General features: G+C 49.2%; 1 protein-coding gene across 2 annotated transcripts in view; it reads right to left on the minus strand.

Moving 5' to 3' along the window:
- STX8 (syntaxin 8) overlaps positions 1-18,630 on the minus strand; it is a 119,729-nt gene extending 101,099 nt beyond the window's left edge. The window contains exons 1-7 of one of the 2 annotated variants that reach the window (XM_062010795.1): positions 18,531-18,630; positions 18,072-18,171; positions 13,659-13,753; positions 11,856-11,966; positions 2,940-3,064; positions 1,397-1,489; positions 246-328 (exon numbers count right to left, since the gene is read on the minus strand). In XM_062010795.1, the coding sequence (XP_061866779.1) occupies positions 261-328; positions 1,397-1,489; positions 2,940-3,064; positions 11,856-11,966; positions 13,659-13,753; positions 18,072-18,171; positions 18,531-18,547 (609 nt within the window). In that variant the 5' untranslated portion in view covers positions 18,548-18,630 and the 3' untranslated portion in view covers positions 246-260. Of the gene's footprint in view, positions 1-245; positions 329-1,396; positions 1,490-2,939; positions 3,065-11,855; positions 11,967-13,658; positions 13,754-18,071; positions 18,172-18,530 lie in introns of those variants that run through there. The other variant, XM_062010794.1, reaches the window with a different exon arrangement.
- Between the last annotated feature and the right edge of the window lie 2,154 nt (positions 18,631-20,784).

Here is a 20,784-nt window from a genome sequence, read left to right on the forward strand (position 1 = left end):
TTTAGAGCAGAAAAAGTAATTAATACGACTTTCTAAACAACGGTTAATAGAAGAAACTTATGAAACAGAGACTTCTAATTGAAAATGTCTTTACTCATATGAGGCAGAGGATCAAAATACAAGACCACTAAGCATAGTTCCTCCAGCTGCACAAACCATTTCTTAACAACCTTAAGATTAATAAACAAAGATGTTTCATATCCCTCCTGGATTTAGCCATGTATGCAAGGCGAACGTGAGAAAGCCATCCCTCTTCACTCTCAGTTGGAACGCAGCTCCCAAGTAGTACTTTGTGTTACATGACTGCTGATATGGGAACCCCCACACTCTGAGCAGACATGCAGAGAAATACAAGGGTAAAAAATATTATAGGTCCAGGAAGAAGCTAATTTAAGTAGATCACTGACTAGCAAGTAAAAGGACATTTACCGTCTCCATGGTTAAATATGAGAAAATCCAAGGATAAACTACAGGGCTCAGCCCTTGTGTGAAAGTGGAAGCTAGTGGGGCTCCAGGGCTCTAATTATCACAGAGTCACAGAATTGTGGGGCTTGGAAGGGACCTTTACAGATCACCTGGTCCAACTCCCCTGCCAAAGCAGATCCCACCTAGATCAGGTGACATAGGAACATGTCCAGGTAGGTTTGGAAGAGCTCCAAGGAAGGAGCCTCCACACCCTCCCTGGGCAGCCTGGGCCAGGGCTCCCTCACTGAAACACTGACACAGTTTTTTTCCTTATGTTTAAATGGAACTTTTTGTGTTCCATTGAACTATTACCATGCTGTGAGATATGATAAAGTGAGGAGGGCTGGAGGATCTGCTCTCCTACTGACAGTTGATGTCATGCAAACAATTAAGCAAGTAATAAAGCACATTTAACACAACAGCAACTGCACCATTTGGATACTGGCTCATTTTAAAGAACACAGGTACTATTCTAGGTTAACATTACACTCAATTTGATCCTACATTCCATGCCATGAAACCTTCAAAATCCAAATCACATGTAGCAAACAATACAACACTTCTTCAATTGCTCACAACATTTTCATTTAGTTACTAAGGAAAGCCACAGAATAAGAGTGCTCAAAGTGCAAGCCTGCCACAGATAAAAGCTCACCATAAAGACTGTCATAAAGCTGAAAAGGATTGAGTACAACATTAATTTGGTACAAATTGTATAAATAATCACCAGGCTTTTGTTTCCAAAGGCAGGTCTGATGACAACACAGCAGGGGTTATCCATGGTACATGTGTGACGGGATGCAGTGAAACACAACAAACCAGCCCATTGTCGCGTTATTTTGTGGGCAAAAAGCAGTGCAGGTGTGTGAGGAGTGAAAAAAACCCAAAGTAAATATTCCAGTCTTACATAAAAATGAGCTCTTGTTCTTACCATTCTGTTCATCCAGTTCATTCCCAATTTCCTGCCCCATTTGCTTCTGCCGGGATATGATTGAAGAAAGAGCATCGAGTCCAGCATCTTGCTCTGCACCAGGAGAAATACACAGAATCATAGAATGGTAGGGGTTGGAAGGGACCTTTAGAGATCATCTAGTCCAAAAATGGCATGAAAAAACCTGCTGAGGGCAGGCTATGTACCATAAAGATGTAGAAGTGAAGAAAAATGTCCACTCTGTGCTTAAAGAGTTAAAATTTATTAGGAAAAATACATCAATGCAACATGAAAATGAATCTTTATGGCAACAGCACTCAAAATAATGTGAATTATGTGTAATTAATTTGTCTGCTCTGGCTGGGACATTTAGCTGAGGGTTCTCCCCCTGAAAAATCCAGAAACTCAACATTCAGCTGTTACTCAATCATAAATGCAGGAGATTTCTGGCACAGCCCAAGAGCTCCCTGATTAGCCTTCTGAAATTTTCCAAGAAACTTTTAAACATGAATAAAAGACAAACAGGTGATGCAAACACCAAAGAATTCCAACAGATTTTTAAAGCTGCAAGAGAATGCAGAGTGCACAGAAGAGAGCTGGAGACAGAAGGGACACGAGGGGAGCTAAAGTTTGATGTGGTCCCACCAGCTCTGCAGACGTCTCTGCACTGAGAACTATATCACTTCTGCTATTCCTGTTTGCAGGTGCCAGCAGTGCTTGGGAAGCACCTTCACCAAAAGGTGCACCTCTCCTTGCCCAAAGCTGTCAAGAAGTAGAACAAGCAGCAATGTCAGAGGCTGGGCTGTAAGTGCTCTGGCACACTGCAAGGCAGTGATGTTGCACAGAGCAAGACCACCAGCCAGATGCAGTCCAGGAGCCAAAAATTGTCCAGGATAGCCAGAACCTCCTTTCTTCCCCTCAACTGGATGAAGGTCTGTCCTCCAATCTCTCTTTCAGCCTCACCTATGGGGAGCTTGAGGTTCCTGCTGGAGCTCCTGTCATTCACCTGAACTGCAGCTATAAATGCTGTTTCACACACAGACTCCAGATTTATGTGGAGACTGATTTCATTTGATCATTTCCAATACTCCAGTTGCACAGAAATTACCTCATTAAGCACCTGATGTCCTCACACTGAGGTTTTCCAACACTTCTAAAGATACAGATTCCTTATGGATGATGAAGGCTAAAATCTAAAGGCCCTTTTTAGATTAGTTAATTCTTACCTCATTCCAATTCAACAACAAATCTGAAGCACCCCAGTAATATCATTGCACTCAGGGCAAAGGATGAGATCTCCACAGCAAACCAGATTCATGAGTATGCTCAATACCATGGATGCCCTGGAAGGTCTGTCTTTCAAAATTGGATTTAAGAAGATGCTTCCAGTTAAGAATATTACAAGCACAACGCTGCACCTGGAACTACTATGCTTGATGTTTCCAGATATTAAACTTCAGCACAGCTTATTGCACTGATGTTCTAATAAAGGCTCCTCTTGGAGCCTTAACAATGCTTATAAAAACCAGAAAGACTCTTGTACCTTCAATGATCCTTCGCTGCTGCTGCCTGAGGTCGTCAAAGCCAAGCCCTCTGGTTTCCTCAGATTCTTCCAAGAGCCACGGGTTGGTTACACCTCGTTTGACCCCTCCAGTCATTAGGCTAGATCTGAAAAGAACTCCAGTAAATAATTTTCAACCCAAAACCCCACTCATGGTATCATTTGTGCTTGCAAGACTGGCTGACAGAGACAGAAGTGTACGTATTTGTTAGCTCCACGTGATTCCCTGCAACCACAGAAGAAATGAGCCACAAAGAACCCAATGACTTCCAGCAGCTCCATAACACTGCTGAGAGGTGCTGAAGTAGAGAGTGGAATTAATTTTGCAATGAATGATCAAGCTACATGGTGAAATGTGTAAATCACAGAATCTTAAGGGCTGGAAAGGACCTTGAAAGCCCATTCAGTGCAACCCCCCTGCCAAGAGCAGCACCACCTAGAGCAGGGCACACAGGAACTCATCCAGGTGGGTTTGGAATGTCTCCAGAGAAGGAGCCTCCACAGCCCATCTGGGCAGCCCCTGCCAGGGCTCCCTCACCTCAGCAGGGAACAAATTCTTCCTTGTGTTTCTTTGGAACCTCTTCTGTTCCAGCTTATATCCATTGCCCCTTGTCCTGTCATTGGCCATCACTGAGCACAGCCTGGCTCCAGCCTCCTGACATCCACTCTTTATGTATTTCTAAACATTAATATGGTCACTCCTCAGTCTCCTCTTCAACAAGCTCAAGAGCCCCAGCTCCCTGAGCCTTTCATCAGAAGGGAAATGGTCCACTCCATCTCTGTAGCCCTGTACTGAGCTCTCTCCAGCAGCTCCCTGTCCTTCTGGAACTGAGAGGCCCTGAACTGGACACACCATTCCAGATGTGGTCTCACAAGGGCAGAGCAGAGGGGGAGCAGAACCTCTCTCAACCTACTGCCCACAGCCCTTCTAACCCACCCCAGGATGCCATTGGCCTTCTTGGCCACGAGGGCACGTTGCTGGCTCCTGCTCATCCTGCTGCCCACCAGCACCCCCAGGTCCCTTTCCCCTATACGACTCTCTAACAGTTCATTCCCCAGCCTGTGCTGGTACATGGGGTAGTTCTGTCCCACATGCAACACTCTGCACTTGCCCTTGTGGTATATTATGTATTGTATAACATACTCCTAGTGGATGTTTGCAAGTAGGACACACAGCATTCCAAACTGCTACTAAAAGAAGAGGATTGCTGGGAACACATGTTATTCATGTCTTTGCAATTGAAGCACAAAACCACTGAGGAACAGCCTAAACACTTCCAGCAGTGAAAGGGTCAACACATGAACACAGATGAGATGCCAATCAGATGAGAGAACTGATATTCTGCAATCCTGACCAAACCTAACAGGGAACATTTCTGTATTTCCTATTCTGCATTTCCTAGTCTGTCATCAACATGAACAAGAAGCCAGGCACACACACTCTTAAATGAGAGTGTAACCAAGTCACGGGTTCTCTCTTAAAAGAATGATGACTTGAGGTCACTGCACTGCAGACACTTCCCTAGCTACAACAGAAAACAACTTTTCCATGTCCAGGGCACACAAATTAAAGCAGTAAAATGAAATGCTACTTCAGTATTTTTCTCAATACCAGATTTCTGGTTGTTGCCTTTCAGCTCTTCGTTGGTTTCTCCTACAAGAAAAACACTGCAGGGCAGACTGAGCACAGCTCACATCTGGGCTAAGAGTCAGCGTGAGAGCCGTTCCTCAACAGCCAGACACAAGTAAAAGGCTTTGCTTGCTGCTTTGCTTTTATAAACCCTGTATTATATTCTCATTTTACCTCAGTATCACAGAATGGTGGGGGTTGGAAGGGACCTTTAGAGATCATCCAGTCCAACCCCCCTGCAGAAGCAGGTCCCACAGGAACGTGTCCAGGTGGGTCTTGAAGCCCTCCAAGGAAGGAGCCTCCACACTCTCCCTGGGCAGCCTGGGCCAGGGCTCCCTCACTCAAACACTTTTTTCTTATGTTTAAATGGAACTGTTTGTGTTCCAGCTTCATCCCATCACCCCTTGTCATGTCTCTGGATACAACAGAGACAAGTGCTGCCCCAACCTCCTGACACCCACCGTTTAGATCTTTGTAACTACTAATGAGATCCCCTTTGCCCTGTTCTTTCCCAAAGCGCTTCCACAAGCAAAACAAGAACAGTGAGCAGTTTCAGGAGCTCTCAAATCTCAAAATGTGTTAATTACACCAAGACAGAAATTGTTCTGTATTGTTTGGTCTGAGTTTTTTGTTTGGTCTTGGTTGGTTGGTTTGGTTTCTTAAACTGAGACCAAGTCCCTTCTCTGTGAGACATCCTGAAACACTCTACAGTACACACATATGCTCAAAATCATTTGGGGGCTAAAACCCTGCATCAGAAGCTAATCCTGCACAAGTGCCCGAGGTGCCAGGAGGAGCTGCTGCACCCTGCCGATACCAGGCTCTGCCCCAGAGGGGTGACTGAAGGCAAAGTGTCCGGGGAGCAAAACCCAGCACTTGTAGCCAGAAGTTCTTTGAGGAATTCTGATGAAGCAGAGACACCTCCTGGCCGGCAGCTGAATGAACACTGCTGAAAAATACATCACCACCACGTGAGTTTTGGGCCAGCCACAAATTGCAGGCACATGCCCATGGCTGTGTGCAGCACCACACACACATCACACCACATGCACAGCTGCTGCAACTCCAGAACACACAACCCCTCCTCACTTATAACGTTAATATATTGAAGTTCATCTCAAGAGATCTGTCAGAATCCAGGACTAGAAAGTGCTTCTTGTGCATCACAAGATCTCACTGAACTGTCCTGATGATCAGGCTGCCCAGGGAGGGTGTGGAGGCTCCTTCTTGGGAGGTTTCCAACCCCACACGTTGCTGTGCCCCTGATGGAGGGAACCTGCTGTAGCAGGGGCTGGATGAGCTCTGCAGGGCCCTTCCAGCCCCCATCGTTCTATGATGCTGGAACATCACCCTGGAGCAGAGCCCAGCCAGTGCTGATATGCCAAGGACCAGCTGGTCATCACTGGCCACATCTGAGAGAGAAGCTGAGGCTCTTCTGTCCTCTTCTCCTTTGCACCTCCATTAAAACTGACACAGGTTTACTGAGGTTTCTAATCAGGCCTAACCAAAGTTACACACATCTGAAACACAGTCTGACACATCACCTAGCCTTCTTCATTCCTTTGGGGAATTAAAGAACTTTGATACTCTCCAACTTCACAACCACTGCTCCCCAGGCTCCCAAACCTGCACACAATAGAAGCATCACACCACTGAAGACACAGAGATCCTTACATCCAGTCCAGCAGCTCAATTAGCAAGCACATAAAACCTGGGGCTAGCAAGAGCTGACAAAATCACTGAGATAAAGCAAACAGAACAGAAAAGTCTTTGCTGGCCAAAAAGAGCACAGCTACTTCTGCCTGTTAAAGAAAGAGCCAAGGCAAGCAAATTTGCAATAATCTGCAGCACTCCCTCCCTCCCTCCCCACTAATAATCTGCCCTGTTCTTGTAGGTTGGGTCATGACAACTGGTCTGCTCGTTACAATAATCTTTTTGACATGTTTGGTAACTACCTTCCCACACAACACAGCCTAACTTCCTACTTCCTCTGATCTTGCCATGTTTCCCTTTGGTGGTGTGAAGATTAAAGCTTATCCAATTAGCCACCCACTGCCTCCGCCAAGTTAATCACGTAAAGCTCTGAAGCCTTCACAGAGCACTGGAGTGTGTGGAGAGCTTTTGATTAGAGGAGCAGATTTAACTAATTACAAGGCTTAGCAAGTATAAAAGATGATGGGGTTTAAAATCAGGGGGCTATGTCACTGCTTAACAAGGGAGGGCTTATCTTCCAGAAGGCATTGTTTCACTGATAATTCTTCTCAAACTTCCCAAGTAACTTAGATTAGTCAACCAGCACTTACTTTAGACCAAGGCCACACATCAAGGCTTATGGGCTTCAGAGGACTGATGAGCACCACTGCATTTGAAACAAAACCTGGGTCATATGACAAGCGGCTGCAGGATCACTGGAACGTTTCCTTAACAACACCCCTGTGCAGTGGGGCTCTTTGAAGTGCCCAGGGCACCTGGCTTGGCTGCACAGGTCAATCTCTAAGGTGATGACCAAGAAGCAGGGGTGTCCTCTCACTTCTGATTGAATTGCTCACCCTGGCTGGCAGAGGGTTTAAGGAAGCTCCATGCCAGTAAATAAAGTGGAATTTCAACATATAAAACAAAAGCTCTTGTCCCCTCCAAAACACCCAGGAGAAGTCACATGAACACAAGCACTTCCACATCCCCCCCACAGGTACCTTCCCAGGCTGGGAGGCCTGCAGAGGGGGCAGCAATCCCTGTGGTGGAGGGACTTCCCAGCTCCCACAACACAAGAACCAAGAGCTGCACATCTCACACTCAAGAAAACGCCCTGTGGCTCCTGACACCATTTACCTATGGTTGGGTTAACTGGTCCCACTGGTTTGAATCACTGGAAGCTGCACAAGCTGACCACCACCTGGGATACACATAGCCTGGCTGCACAACACAGCTGCTTTGTGGCACCTCTGGGACCACTAACTCCGGCCCAGAGGCACAGCAGCTTCACACCACACAGCCAGCAGCCCCCAACCATCTCATAGAATCACAGCATCTCAGAATCCCAGCATGGTGGGGGTGGGAAGGGCCCTGCAGAGCTCATCCAGCCCCAGCCCCTGCTAAAGCAGGTTCCCCTCCATCAGGGGCACAGCAACGTGTCCAGATGGGGTTGGAGCCTTCACACCCTCCCTGGGCAGCCTGGGCCAGGGCTCCCTCACCTCAGCACCAAAGGAGTCTCTCCTGTTCCAGTGGCACTTCCCGTGTTCCAGGTTCTGTCCATCACCCCTTGTCCTGTCACAAGCCACCACAGAAAAACGTGTCACCTCATCCTCTTGATATCTCCCTTTCAAACACTTGTGTTAATGAGATGCCCTCTCAGGCTTCTCTTCTCCAGGCTGAACAGCCCCAGGTCTCACAACTTTTCCTCCTCACACACATGGTCCATCCCCTGATCATCTTGGTGACCCTGCACTGGCCTCTAGCACAGGTGCTCCAGGGACAAGACCCAGCAAGACATTCACACCTGAACACTTGTTCTCTGCTTTGCCTGACCACAAGCAGCAGGAATGAGTCTCTGAGCAGGTCTCAGCTTGGCATTCCTTCTTAGTACAGACCCAGCACAGGCAGAATAAAACAGTGCTGGTACAGAACCAACCTTGGGCAGGAACTTTCAGGTAGTTTTGGGCAAACTGAGGAGGTAAAACACAGAGCACAATGCTCAGTCCTGAAAGCTTCCCTCCTATGGACACTTCTTCCTGAGGTTAATGAGCGATAAGCTTTAGTATCAGGCACAACCTGAAGCACAATGCCTAGGTTTATGGGGTTTGACTTACTTTTCTCTGTTAAGTGTCCTTTCCTTGCTGTTCCTTGTCTATGCAAGTACAGACAGTATGCCCATAATCACAGTCCTGACTTCAACAAGGTCCGTAGGGAACCTCTGAAAGAAGAGAGATACAAACTGTCCCTTTAACTCAGCCCAAACCAAGGAGACTTTCCTATCTCTCTGGAATCCTCCCCAAGTCTGGCGAGGACTCAGCACCCACGGGGTTTGTGGAAGGGCACCCAGGCACTGTACCTGCTGCTGGGTCAGGACATTCATGTCTGTGCATGCTGGGACCTACAGAATCCCTGAGGTGACAAGTGGTAGGATGGAGATGACCCAAGACACAGCTCAATGGATGAGGAGGGTGCTGAGACAACTATGACCATGTTGGCTCATGACTACACAGCCAGGGACACATTAACCCTGGAAAAAATCCTGCCCTAGCCCACAGGTTTGGTCTTTTGACTCAGGTCTCAGTTGTTCTCAAGCACAGGTTGCAATTGCTTGGACAATTCCCCTCTTCTTCCCTCCTTTACATCCATCTCCTAAGGCACAAGGCTCATGGTATCCCATGTCAGAACACCATAGCTGCAGCTGGGAGGGTTCCCAACAGGAACTGGTAGGGAGGAAGGAAATCAGGAAGGAGTTCTAAAAGCACCTAAATAACTATTTTTGACCCTATTTTTGAAAGAGCATTTGCTCCTCCATAAACAAGAGCCAGATTCAGAGAAGCACTTAAGCACTCAGTGACTTATTGATGAAATCAGGCACCTCACACTTACTTGGCATTAGGTGAAATGCCTGGTTGGATTCACATCTGACAAAAACAACAGAAGAAACAGTAACCTACATGAAAGGAAGAAAGAATATGGCCTCTTCTAAAATGTCTCTAAGGTAGGTGTTCCTTAAGGTGCTCTGTGTCCCTCAGCTGCCAAGAGTTGTCTGTATTTTTGAGACATTCAAATAGAAATCCAGAGCGGTGTTTGATTCCTCACTGGTAACTGACACTCACTTCTACATTCTGACAGCCTAGTCAGGGAGGAGGAAAACTCTTGAACCCTTTGCCTCTACAAATATTTAAAGACTCAAAGGTTGAGATGTGATTTCCAGAAAGGCAGCATTTCTGGTTGCTTTTTCCATTGGTGTGAAGTCACGGGGATTCCAGCCCCACGAAAGCCTCTGGGATAATAACACCCCCCCCTACACAGAGATCTCTTTCCAAGGAGAAAAAGAGGGGAGAAGATACTGAAATTACCTATTGGAAACCAATTAAAGAAAATTTAACTGACCTTACTCGAGCAGAGTCATGTAAACAGCACAAACTCTCCCCTGGAAAATTCCAGTTGCATCTTAATTAAGGGCGACAACGCCGGAAGGTAAATGAACGCCCCACCAAAGCAAGGCAGCGTCCTGCCCAGTGCCCTGGCCCAAGTTGTCACTTGGGATAAATACCAAGAGCATTAAAAGCTTCTGTACTGCACAATCAGAAACAGCTTTACAGCAGTTTTCAAAGGAGGTAAAACTCACTGAATGGTGACCAAATATAAACGATGATTAATTCTAGTGAAACCCTCACAGTTCCAGGCCACGGGGACAAGAAATATGTGATCAGTGGTGCAAGAAGGTTAATGAAAGGAATGAGTGCTGGAAAGGAAAAGGCTTCTGAAAATGTGTGCTGTCACATCAGAGATGGATTAGATATGGAAACCCAATACAAAAACCAAGGAAAAGTGTCACTGCTAGAACTTAATCAAGCACCATGTGCTGATTTTTCTAATGCAGTGGGAAAAGCTGACTTTCAGCCTTCAGACACATTGAAGAGCAGCCTTTGCCACCTACTGAAAGCCAAAGCTGGCTGCTCCAGGAGCATGCAAGGACTTTAGAGAAACCCAGGGCTGGAAACAGCAGCTTAACCCTACCAGAAGCTGTGTGTCAGCTGTGTGCCCAACCTTAGAAGCAGGACAGCAGGCAGGGGATACAAGCTCCTGACCTACAGAAGGCAGGAAGGTTTGACTTGCTGGCACTAGATTCAGGCCCTGGCTATGACTGCCTGTGCCACTGAAAACAAGACCTACAAGGGAGAACATGGAAGGGGTGTGAATTCACCAGGCAGAGAATACTTGGCATAGTTGTCTTTATTTTTAATTAAAAGAAGTTAAAAGAGAACTATAAAGCCTTGCAACACTAGCAAACAAATAACTGTCTCTGATGCTATCTTGTGCTGGAAAATACTGGTTTCCCTGAGCATTTCTAACCGAGCTTAAAACTATCATGGGACTTGGATGCTTTCCTCCTGCCAGGGCAGCTCTAGACTCAACCCTCTGCCTGCTCTCCTGCAGCACCACGCCAACGCTGACCTGCCACGCTTCAGAATGTCCCACCAGCTTATGGACTGCTCAGAGCAAGTGGCACACATGAGCTTTCTCACATCATCAGTCTCCACAGACATTTTGCCTGCTTTCTTTTCCACTTGTCTCTGTTGACTCAGGGATAGATGTAAAAGCCAGCACCAATGCATCAACTGAGTATTATGCACTCACATAACATTTGTGTCTTGTGCTGGTCTGTTCAGTAGCACAGTGTTGAAGTTGCTTAGTGCTTGCTTTTGCTTTCTTGTGGTGTTTGGTAGAGCCACAGCATGTGTTTCACTTTGGGGTTTGAAGACAAAATTCAGAAGGCCATGAACAAAGCACTAGAACCAGCCCATCCTCCCTTACACCTCTGCACACTGAGTCTGCAGGACTGCAACATCTGCAGTAAAAGGTGTCTGGTTATAGAATTGTATTCCAGGTCTCTGCCCAACACATGGCATGGACACAACACCCAAACTCAACACTCCCACACCAAACCCCACTTATACACTGCCAGTAACTTATTAACTCAGGTAAGGTGCCCAAATTTCCCACTCCAAGAAAAGGCTCAGCCTTTCTCCCTGCTCAGACACCATCAGGGACAGATTCTTCCCAAGAATGTGTTGAGGATGACAAATAACAGCTTCTTCCACTAGAATGGGGCTATATGAGAACTGCCTAAGGAGAGCACAACTTAAAGGCCATAAACCACAATTATTTTTCCCAGCTGTGAAGGACACACCAAAACAGAGATGGAAATGGATTCCATTTGAAGGCCACAGTTGACTGCTACAGTGTGATCACTGGGAGTGTTTGAAGCCTCATCCTCACAGTTTTCTTTCCAACAACTCATGTAGATTTCCATCAGTCCAACTCAGTGGCTGACTCTACTAATCACTTAAATCACTCCTTACCTCTTTCAAGCAACTCCCCACTCCCTTATCCTCCCCACTTCTGTACAAATACACAACACTGCCACTAAAAAACCATCACTTCTAAGCAAGTGAAGCTGCAGTTTGCTACACACAGAGGTAAATCAGTTCAGTGGATGCATTTAACACTGTCTGCAGACACACTCAGAGCACAAAGCACACTGTTCATTTGAGGTGACAATGCCATACCTTGACACATCTGGTTCTGTGCCTTCATTCTTATAAGATGCTTGAAGTCGCTTCTGCCGTGTGAGAAGGTCATCCACCAGATTCTGCCTCCTGTCTCCCTCCAGCTGGGTGCTGATGGTACTTGGTTAAGGACCAAACTTAAAAACACTGAAAGCTTTTCAATTTTATTGTATCAAATACTATCTGTTACACGTTCTTACAATAAACCAGACCTTCTGATCATCAAAGTTAAGTAGAATAACACTTTAACTCAAGAAAAGGCTGCAATGTGGGTCACAGGATAAGTCACAGGATAGAAGGATAGGTTGGTTTTCTGAATGAAACCTGCTGTTATCCTGAATGTGCTTCATATCTCAAAGATAAGTTTCCTACAGTTGACTACAGAGTGATCTTCAGGTCATCATCTCAAAGTAAAAAGCAGAACCAGGTTATTTACTGTCAAATTAGTGTAAGTATTAAGAAGAGTATTTCCCCTCCCCCAAATCCTACCTAATTCTTCTTTCATTACTCAGGAGTTTGAAGCAGTTGGTCTCTTCTGTAACATTGACAATGTACAACAGCACTGCATGGGTAAAGTTCAGGGAAGGACAAATCTTCTCTAAAGAGTTCCAACTCTTTTGTGTATCTGTTATGATACACACAGGGCAAGCCCAAACAAAATAGTGCTTTTAAAATTACCAGGGTACTTCACACCTTATCTCACTGGAGGCTCATCACACAGACCAGGTGAGCAGCTCCCAGCCATGAGACCAGCAAACAACCAGAAATTTACTTAGAGCATCTGTTCCCACTTGCAATTCAGCATCTGAACACCCCCATCACCACTGAGGCAGCAGAAAACCAATTCATGCCATGGCTCTGAAAGACAAGATGCCCTGAAGTGCTGCAGCTTCAACAGGAGATGTGTTTGGTTTCTTTAATTCATCTCAGTGATGCTTGGAAGGACTACTAACCCTCTCCCAAGCACTGCTCAGTAGATGATGCAATGGCTGAACCCATCTGTGGCTCATTTTTGCCACAGCAGTAGCATTTGTCTGCTCTCAAGCACTCACTGGACAGGAAAGTCTTACCCCTGCCATCAGCACAGCATACAGGCTAGTGCTCAGAGGGATTTCTGCTACAGAAAGTTTGAAATTAAACATGCATTCAGTAATTCAGATTGCTGATGGATATCTTCAGGGAGACAGATGTATTTCTTTGACTTCTTAAGTCTGACTACCCCAGCACATGGAATGAGCAGATTTACCAGGTCACAGGGTAACATTCCTAGATAGAAGTCACAGGTTTTCTTCTAAGACATGTTTTAAAGCAGTTTGACATGATTCTGAAGAAGTAGCTCCATTGCTCCTTAAGTCAGTCCAAGTCAGGACCCTGCCACATCCCTGCCCACACCCTGAACAAGGCTCCAGCCTTCCTCTTTGCAGCACTGCCACTCCTGCAGCCAGCAACTGAGCCAAGAGAAAACAACTGATCAACGAGCAACTCGGGCTGGATGAGTGACCTGAGCTCCCAAACCAGCCACTCCATCAGCAGGAGCAGCACAGCTGAGACAGCAGCAGCTCTCAGATGATCCCCACTATCCTGTAAAGCTTCTCACACCAAGGCAGCCTCATGCCCACCACACCAGAGATGCCCATGCTCTCATTCTTCCTGCACTACAGCTGCAAGAAAAACACTAAACAAGCAGCACTTCTAAAAATGGATCAAGGGAATAACCCTAACTGCATGGCAGAGCAATTATAGCCTATTTTTCCACTCTCTCCCACAATAGAAAGGTCAGTGAGTTGATGTTTACACAGATACATCTGGTGTGTTGCTACAGCCCGAAGCAGTAAGTCCTTCAGCTGATCAATCTTCTCCCTGAGATTCTGCAGCGACGATCTGATAATCACATTGAGCTGGAGGAGAAGAAAGAGAGGGGTTGGTTTTCAATCTGAGTTCTAGTCACAGAGAATTCAATATCACTACATGCAGGTGACAATCTGTTTAACTGCAGCCATCCTGGTGGGAAGGACTCCAGGCTGAAGCATGAAAGCCTGTCTCAGAACCACACAGAGGGAAGGATGCAGGTAACAGCCTTGGGTTGCTTACAAAATAATAAGTAGTGCTAGTTTTACAAGCACAATTCTAGAGCATTAATTGCTGTTTAATATTGAAAGCTGCCTTGCAAGTCTTTATAAACACATTCCTATATATGGGCAAAATATTTCAGCACATTTTAAGACTTTCCAGTTAGGTTTCCAGTTCTTTCCTCTGCTCTTTAATACAAATCCAGACACTGGGTTTCTTCTGCCACCAGGTTTCTTTCCCAGCTCCCAGGATCAGAGAGGGAAGGCTGCTTACAGGTTTACTGTACTCCTCCAGCCTTGAAACTTGAGATCCTGAAGAGATGCAGATGTCCCTCCTCAGCAGCACCCAAGATTCCTGACCTCTTCTCCCAACTGCCCTGCCCAGGGTTTAGCAGGGGCTGCTTCCTGGGAATCCTCCTCCCCACTCCCCACCCCTTCCCAAGTTTGGCTGACATTAACCTCTGCATCTTTCCTCCTTAAATGCTATTTCTTTTCATCCCAGTTATGCAGAACATACTAGGAAAAAACCTCACTGTAACTGCAATTAACTATGTGAGTCATCCTAATTAAGACTTCATGCACTTCTTTTTTACAAGCTATTAGCCCTGCTGTGGGTTTTAACAGTTATCAGCCTCAGAATCTCTGTGTGAGGAACTGGGCACAGAGAAGGAATATTTGCTTTGACTATCATTCCTGCATTCCTGAAGACAGGAGGCAGCCAGACACCAGCATCTTGCCGTGCAGCAGGGATCCTGCCTCCAGTGAAACTGCACATGGCATCCCCACAGGAACAGAGCAGGAGAGCCCCAAAAAGCCCCTGAGAGCCCCACAAGTTTCAATCCCTCTGACTCAGCCAGACCTGTCCTCAAACCCCACCAAATACAGTTGGTGGAAAGCTGATGCAGCCATGCTGAGGTGACCTCGAGAGCACGCAGCCAAGATCCCCCTCCACAGCTGAGGCAGCCCAACGCTGTGGCTGGGGTATAAATGCTTTTGGGGGTACTCGAGCTGCTGCACACCCTGTAGCTCTGCAATCAGGGAATAAAAGACCTTCTCATTGCACCTGTCCAGGTAAGGAATGCTGCATTTCATCAGCCCAGTAACATAAAGGTACACACACACGAGAGTCACCTAACACAGGGCCACGCTCAGCTCCCCTGGCCAGGAACTGCAGCCTGACAAAGACTCCACTTCCATTACAGCAAAAGAGAAGTTTAAAGCTCAGCTCACAGAACCACAGAATCTTAAGGGCTGGAAGGGACCTCAAAAGCTCATCCAGTGCAACCCCCCTGCCAGAGCAGCACCACCTAGAGTAGGGCACACAGGAACTCATCCAGCTGGGCTGGAATGTCTCCAGAGAAGGAGCCTCCACAGCCCATCTGGGCAGCCCCTGCCAGTGCTCCCTCACCTCAACAGGGAACAAATTCGTTCTTGTGTTTCTTTGGAACCTCTTCTGTTCCAGCTTGTTCCCACTGCCCCTTGTCCTATCATTGGCCAGCACTGAGCACAGCCTGGCTCCAGCCTCCTCACACCCACCCTTTATGTATCTGTAACCATGAATGAGGTCATCCCTCAGGCTCCTCTTCTCCAAGCTGCAGAGCCCCAGCTCCCTCAGCCTTTCATCACAAGGGAGATGCTCCACTCCAGCATCTCTGTGGCCCTGCACTGAACTCTCTCCAGCAGCTCCCTGTCCTTCTGCAACTGAGGGGCCCAGAACTAGACACAACACTCCAGAGCTCAACTAGAGCAGAGCTCACAGGTGGTAAGTGCTGCCTTGAAATCTCTCCCTTCTGGCTTTGAGTTCTTTTTTCCCTTTTCCAGTTTCCATTCTATTTTGTGCTCAGCAGTAAGGGGTTTTTTTTAGCCACACCAATAACCAAATACTGTACAAATAAAAACTTGTTTACCTTCTCCCTACCAGGCAAACGCTGTACAAAGACTTTTTCCTCTTTTAAAGCATTCAAGAGTCACAGAATATTATGACTGCTCAAGCTGTGGATTTCTCAACAGGCATTTGTGTTATGAAAACAACTCCCTCCTTGTTGGAAACTTGTTTATAGTCAAATCAAACACTGCCAAATATTCATCTTTAACTGTTAATGGATTAAAGGGAATCAGTGCTTGGAAAACATGGGGCATGGAACAAATGATTTTATGAAGAAATAAGTCAACTGTGTAATGTTTCCACAAAACACAGCCCAGGAGAGTTATGGTACCAGAAGAGCTTCACACAACACTGACACAAAGTTTTGTTGGGGGTTTTCAGGACACGTCACTGATTGTAGTGATGCAAATGGAGACCTTTGTCCTCTATAAATACAGCTGGATTAAACAGCAATCATTTTATTAGCTTTCTGTTGCTTGAGTGGATCTGTACAACCTCTCCTACTTCACCCTCCAGAAAGCAGGGAGGCCCATCACCACCTCCACACCTTCCCCTCACTTCTACAGCCAGAGAAATGTATTTCTCTCCAATCTCACTTATCCCTCTGAAGCCTCTCTTGAATTCCTGCCAAGCTGGAGTCAGGCACTAAAAAGCACTGATTACTGCACAAAGCCTACACACTTTTCTTCAACATTCCTTCAAGGGAAACGTTCCAAAAAGTGACATTTTATTTGGGAAGCCATTGGCACAGAGACTGGCAGAGAAGAGCCAGTGACTGCACATCATGGCCCTGCTCTAAAGAGGGGTAGAACCTACAAACTACATCAGTGGGGGTTTCATTATGCAGAGGATTATAAAAGGCTAACTCAAGGGCTTGCACACATTTTGACCTTAACACAGTCAATGGAGAAGTCAATCAGGCTCTTGAGGGAAGCATGAGCTTTTAGCCCTGAGAAAGAAGTCTTCTGAGGACCTTCTTGGTTTATTTTTTAAAGAGGAAGCAAGAAAAGGCAGAGAAAGCAATATTCCTGGGTAAGCTCCAACTTCTTCTCATTCATGTTTAACTCTGAATGTAGAAATGGAGATTTTAAAAGGCTGCAAAATTCATCTTTCATCTGAGATCTACAGCAACAAAACAGCCTTGTGGGGGAAAAAAACCAGCTATGCAATATTTACAGAGAAAGGAGTGCACAAAAGCTGACACACAGCTCAGCATCTCTTAGATGTCTGAACACAGCCCTGCTCCTGGCAGACAAAGCCCTGGGCAGTCAGCAGCATGTGCCCAACACTCCACAGCTTCCCCTTCCCTCTTTTGGTACAACCAGCCTTCCTGTGTGCAGAAAAGAGGCATTATTGTTACACCCCAGTTTATTTTATGATGTTGAAAAGCTGCTGCTCACTTAGAAAACAGATTCTAGGGGCTTCTTCAGAAATCATATAATCCCTGAATGCTGGGAGTGGGAAGGGCCCTGCAGAGCTCATCCAGCCCAACCCCCTGCTAAAGCAGGTTCCTCTCCATCAGGGGCACAGCAACGTGTCCACGTGGGTCTTGAAGCCCTCCAAGGAAGGAGCCTCCACACCCTCCCTGGGCAGCCTGGGCCAGGGCTCCCTCACTCAAACACTGAAACAGTTTTCCCTTATATTTAAATGGAACTTTTTGTGTTCCAGCTTCATCCCATCACCCCTTGTCCTGTTGCTGGATACAACAGAGAAAAGTGCTGCCCCAACCTCCTGACACCCACCAGTGAGATATTTGTAACTATTAATGAGATCCCCCCTCAGCTTCTTCTTCTCCAGACTAAACAGCCCTGCAGCCTTTCCTCATAAGGAAGATGCTCCTGATCATCTTGGTGGCCCTGCCCCGGCCTCTCTCCAGCAGTTCCCTGTCCCTCTTGAGCTGAGGAGCCCAGAACTGGACACAGGACTCCAGATGAGGCCTCAATCTTAAAGAGCAAGTAGTTTCTATGAGGATTCTGTCATTGCACATGACTTTCTGCCGTTTAACATGACTTCAGAGCTGTGGATCCGTGGCTGGCGTGGAGATGCCTGGCACAGACCGTGGCACTGCACCCTTCCCCGCAGTGCTCCAGACACACCATGGCTCCCACTGCGGGGGAAAGGCAGGACAGGCCGCTCAGGGCAACAGCTCCCTCGGCACTGCCGACTCCCGCACAGCTTAACCAGTGTTCAGAGCGGCTGGGAGCTAATCCGAGCTATAAACGCCCACGTTGGCAACAGCCGGCACGGCGAGCAGAGGAGTACCTTGGCTGAACTCTCCCCGTTCCTCTGGTACCGGTTGCGCTCCTGGATTTTCTCCGCGATCTCCTGGGCGACCTGGCAAGTGGCCTCGTACAGCGGGAGCCTGCGGACGAGAGGCCCCTGTGCTGGGAAACCGCCTGCGCCTTCCCACAGCCCGCGCCAAAGCCCAGCTGCCCCTTACATTGACCTAAAAGTCTTTTTTTTAGGGTAAAAAGGTACTCCGGAGGCACAGGGCGGCCGCGCCCCCCCACCCCGCACAGGGCGGCCCGCGGGGCCAGCGCTCTCGCAGCCGCTCGGCCGAGCGCTCCTCAGCGGCCGCCGCCGGGCGCTGCTGCCCCCGCCCCGCGGCCCTGGGCCTGCAGAGGCCGTGTCCCGGCTCGCAGCGCCCGCGGGCGGCCCCGCAGCCCGAGCGGGGGAGCGACCCCAGGAGCCGCGAGCGGAGCCGCCCGAGCCGGCGCTCACCAGCGATCCGGAGCCATCGCCGCCGCCCGCCACAGCCGCCCGCTTCCGGTCGCATCATGTGATGACGGCGGCCGCCGAGGCCCAAACGGCGGCGGGGCGCAACGCGGGAGCGCGCGAGGCGGGGTGCGGGACGGGCACGGGGCGGGTATGGGGCGGGGTACAGAGCGGGCAGCGGTGCGGGACGGGCACGGGGCGGGGTACAGAGCGGGCAGCGGTGCGGGACGGGCACGGGGCGGGGTACAGAGCGGGCAGCGGTGCGGGGCTGCAGGGCGGGCACGGGGCACAGAGCGGGCAGCGGTGCGGGACGGGCACGGGGCGGGGCACAGAGCGGGCAGCGGTGCGGGGCTGCAGGGCGGGCACGGGACACAGAGCGGGCAGTGGTGCGGGGCTGCAGAGCAGGCACGGGACACAGAGCGGGCAGCGGTGCGGGGCTGCAGGGCGGGCACGGGGCGGGGCACAGAGCGGGCAGCGGTGCGGGGCTGCAGGGCGGGCACGGGACACAGAGCGGGCAGCGGTGCGGGGCTGCAGAGCAGGCACGGGGCACAGAGCGGGCAGCGGTGCGGGGCTGCAGGGCGGGCACGGGGCGGGGCACAGAGCGGGCAGCGGTGCGGGGCTGCAGGGCGGGCACGGGACACAGAGCGGGCAGCGGTGCGGGACGGGCACGGGGCGGGGCACAGAGCGGGCAGCGGTGCGGGGCTGCAGGGCGCGCTGCGGAGGAGCTGGGCGTGCAGCGCTACGCACGGCAGCTGCAACCCAAAGCGTCCCAGGAGAGCTTTAGTACAGCGGGCTGCGGGATAACGGGGACAGAGCAAAGCGGGACCAGAGGAAGCGCGGGGACACGGGCAGCACGAGGGGACACGGGCAGCAGCACACACAGACAGCATGAGGGGCCGGGTATCCCCGCACCAGGGAACGGCAGAAGGATGCTTGGGTCAGGAGCAAAACTACGTCCCAGCCCGTTGCTTCTTCCTTATTTTCCAGGAGCCCTTTTTCATCTTGCAGAGAAACGTAAAACACAGAGGAAGGCACAAGAGATCCAGCCCAAGGGAAGGAGCAGCTGCTCAGTGCTTGGGCAGCTTCCCAGCCTCTGTAATGCTGTGAAATAACAGCCCTGGGTGTCAGAGCAGGTTGGTTGTGAGCACTGAAGCCTGGAGCAGGCAAGTGCTGGGAAGCAGGAATGGATGCTCTGCACCCCAGCAGTGTTATCCCTGTGCTGCTGCTTGCCAGGAGCCACTACAGATGTTTGTAAGTTAAAGGAGTGGACTCCTTTATGGGAAAAGTGGCTTATTTTTTTTCGGAGTTTTTGCACCAGGGTTAAACACGAGTGGAACAGAAAAGGATGAGGAGCCTGGTCACCCTGCAGGGGCACTGCTGGGATTGACCTCTGAGACACTTCATCCCTCATCTGCCTTCCTCCTTTCCTCCTCCCTCCCTCCTTTGTCCTTCCTTTCCTCTTTTTCCCTCCTTTTGCTTTCCTCCCTTCCCTCTTTCCTTCAGCAGGTTACACTGTCCCCTTACACCCTGGGCTGTGGCTCCTGATGTTCAAGGGTCATTTTAACACATCCACCTCAGGCCTGGCTGTCCCCTTGGGCAGGACAGTCCCATCCCCACAGGCTCCCTGAGGCTTTTTCCTTCCCTAAGGCAGCTGCCCTTTCCCTTCCCCCAACCTCCACCCCTCCCCTATCCCCCTGTGCTGACATCCCCATGCCCCTCATCCCCCTCCAGCTGGGCTGCCTGGAAGCTGCAGTGACACTGTGCTGTGTTGACACTGTCAATGTTGTGGCTGGAAGGGCTCTGTGCTAATGGGCCAGCAAGCACAGGCTCTCACTTTTGCAGCAGCCTCCATCCAAGCCCAGGGAGCCTTTCCCACACCTGGCCCACCAGGACTTGGCCTCTCCTCCTTTCTTCTTTTGGGTGTGATTGATGACACAAATCAACACAGACAGAACATCAGGATGGGTGCCTGAGCAGCAGCAGCAAGGCACTGATGGAGATGTTTTACTGCCTTGTAACACCTCCCACTCCTGCTGCAGGAGAGGCTGGGCTGCTGGAGACATGAAGGCCCCATGAAGCAGCGTGGGGCAGCTCAGGGGGCCCATGGGCACTGTCAGCCCCCAGTGTGGGCTCCATCCCAGTGTGAAGCTCTTCTTACCAGCCCTCTTTGCACATCCACGTCGGGCTGGCTCCTCTGGCAGGCAGTTAGCATGAAACATTTATGGCCTTCAGCTACGTGGCTCATCCAGAGCCTCTACAT

This window comes from Colius striatus, chromosome 18 (assembly GCF_028858725.1).
Source record: "Colius striatus isolate bColStr4 chromosome 18, bColStr4.1.hap1, whole genome shotgun sequence".
Lineage (NCBI taxonomy): Eukaryota > Metazoa > Chordata > Aves > Coliiformes > Coliidae > Colius > Colius striatus.